Genomic DNA, 10,792 nt, shown 5'->3' with positions numbered 1-10,792 from the left:
CTTAACTGTCAACCATCCTTTTTGGTAGCCCAAGATGTTAAGGAAACGCGTAATCCGTTTTGCGGTACCTAAAGTTTTCTGAGCGCTGATAATTTCACGTCTAGTTCTACGGCAGTCTCACAGTCTGGCCAGCAGTGGCCGGAGACTGTAAAACGAGGGCACGTCATTTTCTGCCGCAGGGGACCGTCGGGTTCCAGCCAGCAGGAATGGCAGTCGCGGCTCCAGCCTGGCGGGACGCGCACCTTCCGCCCTCCGAGCACTTGCAAACTCCTCAAAACATCACTTCCATTCCGCGCAGGCACCAGCTGCTCAGCGCTCATCAGGGCTCGGCAGCCTTAAACCGAGGCAGCTCTTAATTCTCGCTTTGCCTGCTGCATCTTTCCACAGGAGGAGGAGAAGGAGATTTTATTTTTTTTATTATTTCCCCCCACAGACCCTGTCTCCACACGGAAGTATCTTCTTCCCCTGGTCCTAGCGCTTCCCAGGCACCCCCACCCGCACCCACCGGCACCCCCACCCGCGCCCACGCCCGCTCCGACGCGGCCCCCCGCGACGCTCAGCACTCGGCCCGCCGCGCCGCCGCAGCCCTGCCTGCGCGCCTCCGCCGCGCCCGCGGCCATTGGCTGTGCCCCCCGCTCCCGCCCTCCCCGCGCCGGCGGCGGCGGCCTCCCGAGCGGAGGGGGAGTGTCCGGGGCGGTGCGCACAGCCCAGCGCGGCGGCGGCGGCGGCGGCATGGGCAGCCGCGGGGAGCAGAGGCGCCGGGCGGGCGGCGGAGCGGGCGGGCGGCTCGGGTGCAGCCGGCGGCGGCAGCGGCGGCCGGGCATGGGGCCCTCGGGCGGTCGCGGCAGCACCCCCGCCCGCGGCAGCCTGCAGGTGAGGGCTGGGGCGGCGGGGGGAGGCGCCGCGTCCTGCCGTCCCCGAGCCCGACTTCGCACGCAGCAGCAAAATTGGCAAAAAACCCACGAACAACCCAAACCGTATATATACATATACGTGTATATATATGTGTGTGTATATATATATGTTTGTTCGTGTTTTTTTCTCTTCGCCCCGATCTCCAGAGATCAGAGCAGCCGTGAAAAGTTTTTTTTGGGGTATTATTTTTACTGCTGCTGCCGAGGCGGCTTGTAGCAGAGGGCCGCGAAAAAGGCGAGCGGGTGGTTGAGACGGCAGGAAGGAGGGAGAACCCCGCGTGGAGGCGATGCCCGAAGTTACTTTCGGGGAGCCCGTTCCCATACGCGGCGCGCTGGGGACGCGCTTGCCGGCACGGCACCTTCCTCGGGCAGCCTCCCCGCCGCGCCTCCGTCCAGCTCGGCTCGTCGGGCGGCAGCCGGAGCGGGACCCCCGCGGGGCGGTGTGGGGCGGCCGCGGACCCCTGGTGGCGGAGCTGGAGCCGCCGGCCCCGCGGCCGCGGGAGGCCGGGCCCCCTGAGCATGCGGGAAGGACAGGCTTCGGGACGGGGCAGGGGGTGGGGGGCGCGTTCACATTGCTATTGTGGAAAGGTAAAGGGGGCGACCAAATGTTTTACGGGGGGTGCAAGGGGATGCCCCGGCTCGGGTTGTGCTTGGCGGTTCGGAGGGTGGGTGCTGCTGGTGAGGACAAGGACAGGGGTGAGCTTGAGGAGGTGGGGCAGGGAGAGAAGAGGTACGGTGGCACGTCAGGACACAAGTGCTGCTGGGGGGGGGGTGGGGGTGCAGGGTGCCCCTGGGCCATCCCTGTATTTGCTGTGGGGAATGCAGCTGCTCTTGCCTGGAGGGTACAGATGGTGATGCTTTCAAGGTAGCTGCTGTGCTGGAGGGGGGAAGATGTGGGGAGAGGGAGGATGGCTTAAGGCTGCAGATGCTGCATGCCCTGCTCGCAGTGGCAGTGGGGGAGGAAGGGGGGGGCCGCCGCCTGCCTGCCTCCTCTCATTCTCTAACACCACCTCTTCCCCACACCCCATCTGCCTGTCTCCTCAGCACTTGCTCCTCTTCCTGCTCTTCGTTGGACCTTTCAACTGCTTTGCCAGTTACAGCCGTGCCACCGAGCTCTTCTATAGCCTCAACGAGGGGCTGCCTGCTGGGGTGCTCATCGGTAGCTTAGCTCGTGACCTGAGGCTGCCGACAGCTGGTGGGCAGCACCCTGCAGCTCTCCAGCCCCCAGTGTCCTTCACCCTGGCCTCCCATGGCTTGGGAGGGCAGTATGTGCAGCTGGACAACCACTCTGGAGAGCTGCACACCTCAGCCGTGGAGATTGACCGGGAAGCTCTCTGCGTGGAGAGCAGTGGGGCCACCGTCATCGGGGGAGCAGCTGCTGTCTCCTCTTCCTCATCCGAGTCATGCCTGCTGCTGCTGGATGTGCTGGTGCTGCCACAGGAGTACTTCCGCCTGGTGAAAGTAAAAATTGCTATCCGGGATGTCAACGACAATGCGCCCCGCTTCCCTGTGCCCCACATCCACCTCTCGGTGCCTGAGAATGCACCTGTGAACACCCGCCTGGCTATTGAGCACCCTGCCCTTGACCCTGATGTGGGCACCAATGGTGTCCAGACCTACCGCCTGCGAGATAATTATGGAGTCTTCACCCTGGATGTGGAGGAGAATGAGAGTGGGGAGAGGACTCCCTACCTGATTGTTATGGGGGCTCTGGACAGGGAGACGCAGGAGGAGTATGTCACAGTTATCGTTGCTGAGGATGGGGGGATTCCTCCACTTGTTGGCAGTGCCACCCTCACTATTGGCATCAGTGACATCAATGACAACTGCCCCCAGTTCAGTGACTCGCAGCTCAACATCACCCTTTATGGGAATTCCAGCCTAGGGACACATGTGGCCACTGTCCACGCAGTAGACATGGACCTTGGATCCAATGCCCAGGTCACCTACTCCTACAGCCAGAAGGTCCCCCAGCCATCCAGAGACTTGTTCCATCTGGATGAAAGCACAGGAGCCATCACGCTCTCCAGTAAAGTTGATGGGGACACTCCAAGGCTCCACAGGCTGATCATACTGGGCAACGGTCCTGGTTGTATCCCTGCTGTGATCACAGTGCTAGTGACCATCATCAAGGTCATGATGAGGCCACCTGAAGTTGTCCCTCGTTTCATAGCTAATGAAGCAGAAGGGGTGGTGTACTTAAAGGAACTGGAACCTGTCAACACACCAATAGCTTTTTTTACCATCAAAGACCCTGATGAAAAATACAAAGTCAATTGCTCTTTGGAGGGTGACGGGCCTTTCAGACTGTCACCATACAAACCATACAACAATGAATACCTGTTAGAGACCACGAAGCCTTTGGACTATGAGGCACAGCAGCTGTATGAAATCTCCGTAGTTGCATGGAACTCAGAAGGATTTCATGTCAACAAAATAATCAAAGTACAGGTTCTGGACGACAATGACAACTCGCCAGTTTTCTCTCAACAGCTGATAGAATTATCCATTGAGGAGAACAATATTCCCAATGCTTTCTTGACCAAACTGCACGCTACAGATGCTGACAGCGGAGAAAGAGGGCAAGTGTCCTATTTCTTAGGTCCTGATGCCCCTTCCTATTTTGCTTTAGATAAAACCACAGGAGTTCTTACAGTTTCCACCCAGCTGGACAGAGAAGAAAAAGAGAAATACAGATACACTGTCAAAGCAGTAGATTCTGGGTTCCCTCCAAGAGAATCAATAGCAACTGTCACCATCACTGTATTGGATAAAAATGATAATAGTCCAAGATTTATCAATAAGGATTTCAGCTTTTTCGTGCCCGAAAACTTTCCAGGTTTTGGTGAAATTGGAGTTATAAGTGTCACAGATGCTGATGCAGGGAAGAATGGATGGGTTGCCCTTTCAGTTCTGAATGGAAGTGATATTTTTGTCATAGATACTGGAAAAGGAGTTTTGAGAGCTAAAGTTTCCCTGGACAGGGAGCAGCAAAGTTCCTATGTTCTATGGATTGAAGCAGTTGACGGTGGTGATCCTGCCCTGTCATCTACAGCAAAAATAACTATCCTTCTTCTGGACATAAATGACAACCCCCCTTTGGTCTTGTTTCCTCAGTCTAATATGTCTTACTTGTTGGTCCTTCCTTCTACTCTTCCTGGCTCTCCCATCACTGAGGTCTATGCTGTCGATAAGGACACTGGCATGAATGCAGTCATAGCTTACAGCATCATAGGAAGAAGAGGCCCTCGACCAGAGTCATTTAGGATTGACCCTAAAACTGGTAATATCACCTTGGAAGAGTCACTGATGCAAAATGACTATGGCCTCTATCGACTGCTTGTAAAAGTTAGTGATCACGGCTATCCAGAACCTCTCCATTCCACCGTGATGGTGAACCTTTTCGTCAATGACACTGTTAGCAATGAGAGCTACATTGAAAGTTTGTTAAGAAAGGAGCCTGATATCAGTATAGAAGAAAAGCAGCCACAAATATCCATAGAGCCTACGCATAAAAAAATGGAATCTACATCCTGCATGCCTACCTTGGTAGCTCTGTCAATAATAAGCTTGGGTTCAATTGCTTTAGTAACAGGGATGGGCATTTACATCTGTCTAAGAAAAGGGAAAAAGCATCACAGAGCAGATGAAAACTTGGAAGTACAAATCCCATTAAATGGAAGAATTAACCTGCACATGTTGGAGAAGAAACCAATGGAGATTTCTAACATTTGATGTTTCTTTGTGGATAAATCCAACATCTGGAAAACCTTGGACAGCTCCGAAACACCTAGCCGTGGGTTGTATTGACAGAGGTTGCAATGAAGGACTGCTAATTTATAACTTGATAATATTATAATTGTAAATAGCTGTTTACAGTTTTTTAAATTCAAATCCAGTGTACAGCTTTTTTTATGAAACCTTAGTAACTAACAGCTAGCACCCTGTCTCTAAAAACATGGACATCATTTGCAGCTTTCATAAATCCGTAAGATCAGTGATGGTAAAAAAGGGGAAGGTAAGAAGATTCTTTAAACTCAAGTTTCCATAGTCTTTTTAACCACAAGAGGGCATCAGATGCTCCTGAGCAGGGAACTGTTTGAGGTACTGTCCATGAGATAAACAGAGTCTATTTTAAGTATATTGGTTTTAATATAAAATACACATTGGCATACAGGCATTTAACCACAAAAAAAAAAAAAAAAAAAAGAGTCTGTCCTGATGTATGTATAATTAAAACAATAAAAATATCAAAATGCACTAGTAATAATATTAATAATAAAAAAAATAAAAAACAAACCTGTTTATTACCTCACAAGTAAAGCTTATATAGTAGGATAGAAAAGGCATTAACAAGAAGTGCAATTCCTGTTGCTGTTGAGCAAGAATGCAAGATATTGTGATGAGAATCTGAACTGTTGTGACATATCATCTTTCATTCACTCCAGATTTCACCCACATTATCATTTGCTCCAGCAATCTGCTGGTCATTTTTATGGAAAAATTATATTTAATATTTCCTACAGTGAATGATGACAGGACCTCACACTCATCCTCGTAAACATGCCAGATGCAAGGAAGCAAGGGAATGGCTAAATCTTTAGTTGTCACAGAATTGGTGATATTTTTTGTACTTTGAGCAATCTGTCAGTAGTATTCCACAGTTCCGTTGTGTAATAGATTTTTTCATGTGATACTTCTGAATCTAATCTGCCAGATGAAACAAAAATCGCTTCATATTCTAAGGAATTATAGGAATTAGTTTATTCTGACTGTTGCTCCTTTCTGGATTGGTATTTCATGTGAAAGATCTTGTTTCTGACTTTTGGCAACCATTCCTGGCTCCTTTTCATTGGCTTTGATTTTGGATTAGATCCAAAATCTAACTTGTAAGACTGGTGGCATATTTTCTCGATAATTTATTCTTTGCTGTATCCTCTGCAACAAAACAGCGGGTTTATCAGTGATGTATCACTTTCACTTTAAGAGCTGAGAACTATCTTTTGTATGATGATTACATCAAATTTCTCCGTGTGAACAAGATAAATTAGTGTTATGCTTAAAACTGATTATTTTGATTTCTGGCATCATATGTCTGTAATGTACCAAAAGTGTTTATATGTCTGCAAATTAAAGCTATATATTTTCATAATAAGTTATTCTTTGTCTCTTTCCTAGAATTTTAATTATAAAGCTAAATATTATTTTAGTTACAAGAAATGCTTGGGTGCTGGCTATCTTGTCTGACTTGTCATAATACTTCCCCAAATTACTACACTTCAAAATCATTAATGGGCATTTATCCTGTACTTCTTGAAAGTAGTGGTAAAGACAAATGTACATCAGCTGATACAAGTGGAGTGGCAGCTGATACCTGTTTTAAAAGTAGGGAATGCAATTTGAGGCAGGTTTTTATATTTTTTTCTCTGTAACTGGCACATTACTTCACCTTGAGCCTATTGAAATGTTGGAGCTTCTTATAGATACTGGTTCTGCTTAGCCTAAGTAAGAGCATTAACATAATGCCCAGATTTTACCCTTCTACCTGTAAGAGATAGCTATTTTTTCAGGTTAGAATATTTTCTGTTTATGCATGGTTTGATAACTGTGTTTCATGAAAAATTAATTCAGCCTGTCAGAGGCTTTTTGTGAATCACCTTTTTTTCATTTATTTTCTTACTATAAAATACGAAAATGGTATGTATGCCTGAAATGCATTTGTCACAAAGAGACATTGTTTATTATTGCTGAAGAAAAATTACATTAATTATTTGGAAATGGCTTCAGTATTACAGATGCTCTGTACTGCTGTGGTGGGGAAGCCAGATCCTCTGCATTTTTTTCTTCAGTGAGGAGGCAAGGTAACTGAAAGAAAGACAGTGTTCTTTTTGTTGCTTTTCTCTCATTTGAATTAACAATCCAATATCTTTTCAAGACAATTTAAACAGGAGTAAACCCAAGACTTAAGAAATGCAATAAAACCATAAACCTGATCCTTCAGTGTGTGTTCATGTGACACTGGGCAGGTACTTTTACTCAGGTTTGACAAATGCATAGTCTTGAACCTGTTTGCTTAAGGTTGCAGAGTTAAAATTTTCTGTTCTTGTGGCTTTTTTTTTTTGTTTGCTTGTCTGTTTTGTTTAGTTCAAGCACATTCCTAATGCATAATAAAATGTAATGGTATGAGACTTAAAACCAAAGTACTGCTCATGAAGCATTTCACTCACACAATTTTCTAAGCATTTAAGGAAAATTAGTTTGAAAGCACACCTTTAGCCATACCAGCACCACTAATAGTGAAAAAGACTTTACCCTGAATAATCCTGCATGGAGTAAGAGCACATTTTTCCTTTCCTGTGAGTATTTCATAGGTAATGTCACTGAAGATGGCAAAATATGCAGCGAGCTGTTAATTTTTTTAGTTCCATATTTTTTGTGTGAATTCAAACACATACAGCTGGTAGCAGCAAGTAATAAGCATGATATTTAAGCCTGCAATGTTAAGCCTAACAGTGATTAAAAAAAAAACAAAATAGGAATCATGAGTTCGTAGAATATTTTCTCAAAAAAATGTTCCTTCTCAGTGGAAAAATGCTTGGTACTGGCTATATAGCAAACATTCTGTGACATTGCTGTTTCCAAAGTATCCCTTACTGAAATCCTTTTCATGTGAAAACAAATTTTTAATGCATATAACTAAAGTAAATTAGACTCAGTTATAAAAGGCCTATTTTATTACCACCTTGTGCACTGCACTTGCCAAAATACATGCAAATCTTGTTGACACTGGTAGTTGAGCTGGCACAAAAATAAATGTCTCATTCATTTACAGTATCCATTGAACAATCTTAGAGTGAGTGGGTGTTCTTTGTTCATTTTTATAAAAAATGAGATTGTCCTAAGCTTTGTATTGCCAAAGCCTCCTAAACTTGCCATGCAAACACTTCTTCATTCGAATTAACAAATTAAAAAATAAAAGAAATGGGCAGCAAGCCCAGTGGCAGTGGACAGAGAAAATCAGCTCAGTCTTCTCTTTCTGTTTCATTTTAGTCTTTTAAAAAGAACTCTTTGAAGTAACTGTTTTGATGCAAATTAATCTAACACCTGGCTGAAAATAAAGGATGAGATCGGAAAGTGTGGAAAGGGAGTTAGAGCACATTGCTTTTTCTTTTGTTAAAACTCAGAAAACAGTCTTGTGGGCTTTTAAGTCCATTTTTCAGTACCAAGGTTCAAACCTGCAGCTGTGCCAGAGTCTACTGAGGACAATGTAAAAAGCTCCCACTATCTTCATTTGATGTCCAATGAGAGGTACAGTGTTAAAGCGAAAGTTGACCTCCCTTGAAAGCAATGACAAACCCCTCATTTCTGACTGGGGTTTCCTTGTAAGTTTTCTGACCCCAGCTGCCATTTTGGGAAGGTTTCCTTAAAATCATCAACCATATGAAGAGGATGGGTAACCCATGGCTAGCATTTCACCACCTGGTTCAAAGCAATGAACTCTCAGGCAGCAGGGGTCTGCATCACAAAAGTATCTTACAGTTCTGCATAAGCGGAGATACACAGCAACTCTGCCACAAAGAAACCATCAGCTGAATATATGGAATGTTTCTTTTGATGATCCAGGTGTACTATCAGAGCCATGCAGGAAGCTGACTGCCACCTTCCCTGTACCGTGCTTGTCGCCATCTTCTCGCAGCCACTAGTTTCTATGTACATTTCTTCACACTCACGTAACTCACAGGGAAAAACAAAGCAAACCAATGAATTAGGAAATGTTAGCCAGCTGAAATGCAAGACTTTGATTTAGACCACTTTCCTTCAGGGCTGGGGGTTGAGGAGCTAAGCACATTCATCGTCCTTATGAAAATAATTTGATTTTAAAGGAAATGTCTAAATTCTAATGGAAATAAAGATATTCAGCACCCTCACTTCCTGTAGAGTAGGGTCCCATACTTTCAATATGTGTAGTAGTTGCTCAGACAGATAAAAGTTACAGGAAATAGTTTTATGTTTTATTTTAATAGCGTGGGAAATGTTTTGAGGAAACTATGTAAAAGCTTCTAACTTAAAAGTTCCTAACACTGATCAGAGTTATTAAATTTCAAATAAATGGCAACATGCCATAATTTACAGGTTTTTGAGTTAAAGCATGTGTAAAAATACCTGTGCAGGCAGTGTTGCTTTTTCATTTTCAGTCGCTGTACCAGGCCGAACCAGCAAGTAAGATAAAACTGTGATCTGCATTCTGGGATGGAGGAATTCAAAGATTTTGGCACACAAATGTAAAGTTAAACAACTGTGTTTTTCACGTTATGGATGAGAAATACTTTCATTCTTATCATCACAGATTGATAGGCTGCATACTCTTTCTAACATGCTATATGCAAATGTTTCAGTGATTTCTGCTATATTTTCATTCCAGTTTCATCAAAGAATGAGTTTTAAAGGCCAAATTTCAACTCCTAAATATTTCTGATGACAGAGTACTTTGAACAGATGCTAAGAAAACATTCTGAATGAAGAAATATTGAATCATTTATGATGCATTCAGTCATTCATTCCACTGCTTGTGAAAACAAATGTTTGCTTAAGTGTTCAAGCTGCAGATTTTCATGTTGCTGGCTAATGCTACTGGTAAGTAGTAGGCATTTAAATGAAACACATTATAAGAAATCATTTAAACCATGTTCAGATTTGAGAGAACTTGAATTTTAAGCATCATATTGCATGTTGCTCTACTCCCAGAAGCCCTAGCAACATCAATTCATTCCGTCCTAACTATTTTGTCTTATTTTCCATCTTCAAAGTTTTGGTTAGATATTAATCTTCAGAGCAAGTCAATGAGATGAGAATTCTTTTACCTCCTTATGCAGAACAGGAGTGACAGCCTGATTCTTTTGCTTATGTGTCAGCATCTAGTGCTACTTGAGATGCCTTAAGGTATCCCACCTGGCCTCCAGCTGTGATTTTGGGAGAGTGCAGGCTTTCCATCAATGAGCTATGGTATCTGCCAGCCGATGCTTTGAATATTGTAGGAGGGGTTCACTAAACACTTTTGTGTGTTGAAGTGAATCTTTGATGTGATTCATGTCCATATTTAAACATTTATGTTGAAATGTCTATAGACAGGTATCAACCAGTGAGCTAGGGCTCTAAGCCTCCACTATAGTCTGTAAGTCTCATCAACAGTCAATAGAAATAGAGAGTGCTTCAGCTTGCTCTAAAGTAGGCATTTAGGGCAAGGTTTAGCTGCTCTGAAAGTTAACATCAAGGGCTATCTCGAATGGCCTTGAGCATCTCAAACTTCTGTACAGGGCTGTCAGGAAGACTTGTGCCTTTCTGGAGTAGTAGCTAGGTGGCAAGATTGCAAAGCAGCACCTAAAATGGCATGAGAAAGAGCTATCAACAAGGCGGCATGCATACCCCACTGGTGATGACACAGCAAGGGCAGCAACCTCACAGCTCCACTGAGTACAGCTTGACAGACTACGATGGGAACATAAAACATAGATTATACAGAGACATCTGATCCTTGACATCAAAGCCAAAAAAAAAGACCTAGAAGTCTAAAATGTAACAACCATCACACCTGACTGATAAGCTCTGAAGCCTAAATTCATCCCATCTTACTTTAGCGATTTAGTGGAGCCATCTGTGCCCTCTGCTGTGAGCAAAGAGATAAGCTCTTTTTGCAGGCAGTTCAGGTCTTTGGTAAGCTCTGGAGTTGTTTGCTTCTCTCCACTAAGTTTGCAGATAACTCAGGGTAACTAAGCTTTAAGTTGTGTTTCAGTCAAAGAAGAAAAAATTAAGCCCTGAAGCAAATTGCAGATCCTAGTGCTAGGCACTCCCACCAGTGTTGTAATGCTTGGAGTAAAACT

At 44.6% G+C, this 10,792-nt stretch overlaps 1 protein-coding gene across 1 annotated transcript; it reads left to right on the top strand.

The window, feature by feature from the left end:
• The first annotated feature begins 770 nt into the window (after window positions 1-770).
• On the top strand, window positions 771-6,066 carry PCDH20 (protocadherin 20). The gene is made up of 2 exons (XM_040584675.1): window positions 771-873; window positions 1,959-6,066. The coding sequence occupies exons 1-2, from the start codon at window positions 823-825 to the stop codon at window positions 4,647-4,649; spliced, it is 2,742 nt and encodes a 913-aa protein (XP_040440609.1). The 5' UTR covers window positions 771-822; the 3' UTR covers window positions 4,650-6,066.
• The last annotated feature ends 4,726 nt before the right edge of the window (window positions 6,067-10,792 follow it).

Source organism: Falco naumanni, chromosome 2 (genome assembly GCF_017639655.2).
Source record: "Falco naumanni isolate bFalNau1 chromosome 2, bFalNau1.pat, whole genome shotgun sequence".
NCBI lineage: Eukaryota > Metazoa > Chordata > Aves > Falconiformes > Falconidae > Falco > Falco naumanni.
Note: the sequence above shows the minus strand (reverse complement) of the source record. Positions and strands in the feature narration are given on the sequence as shown.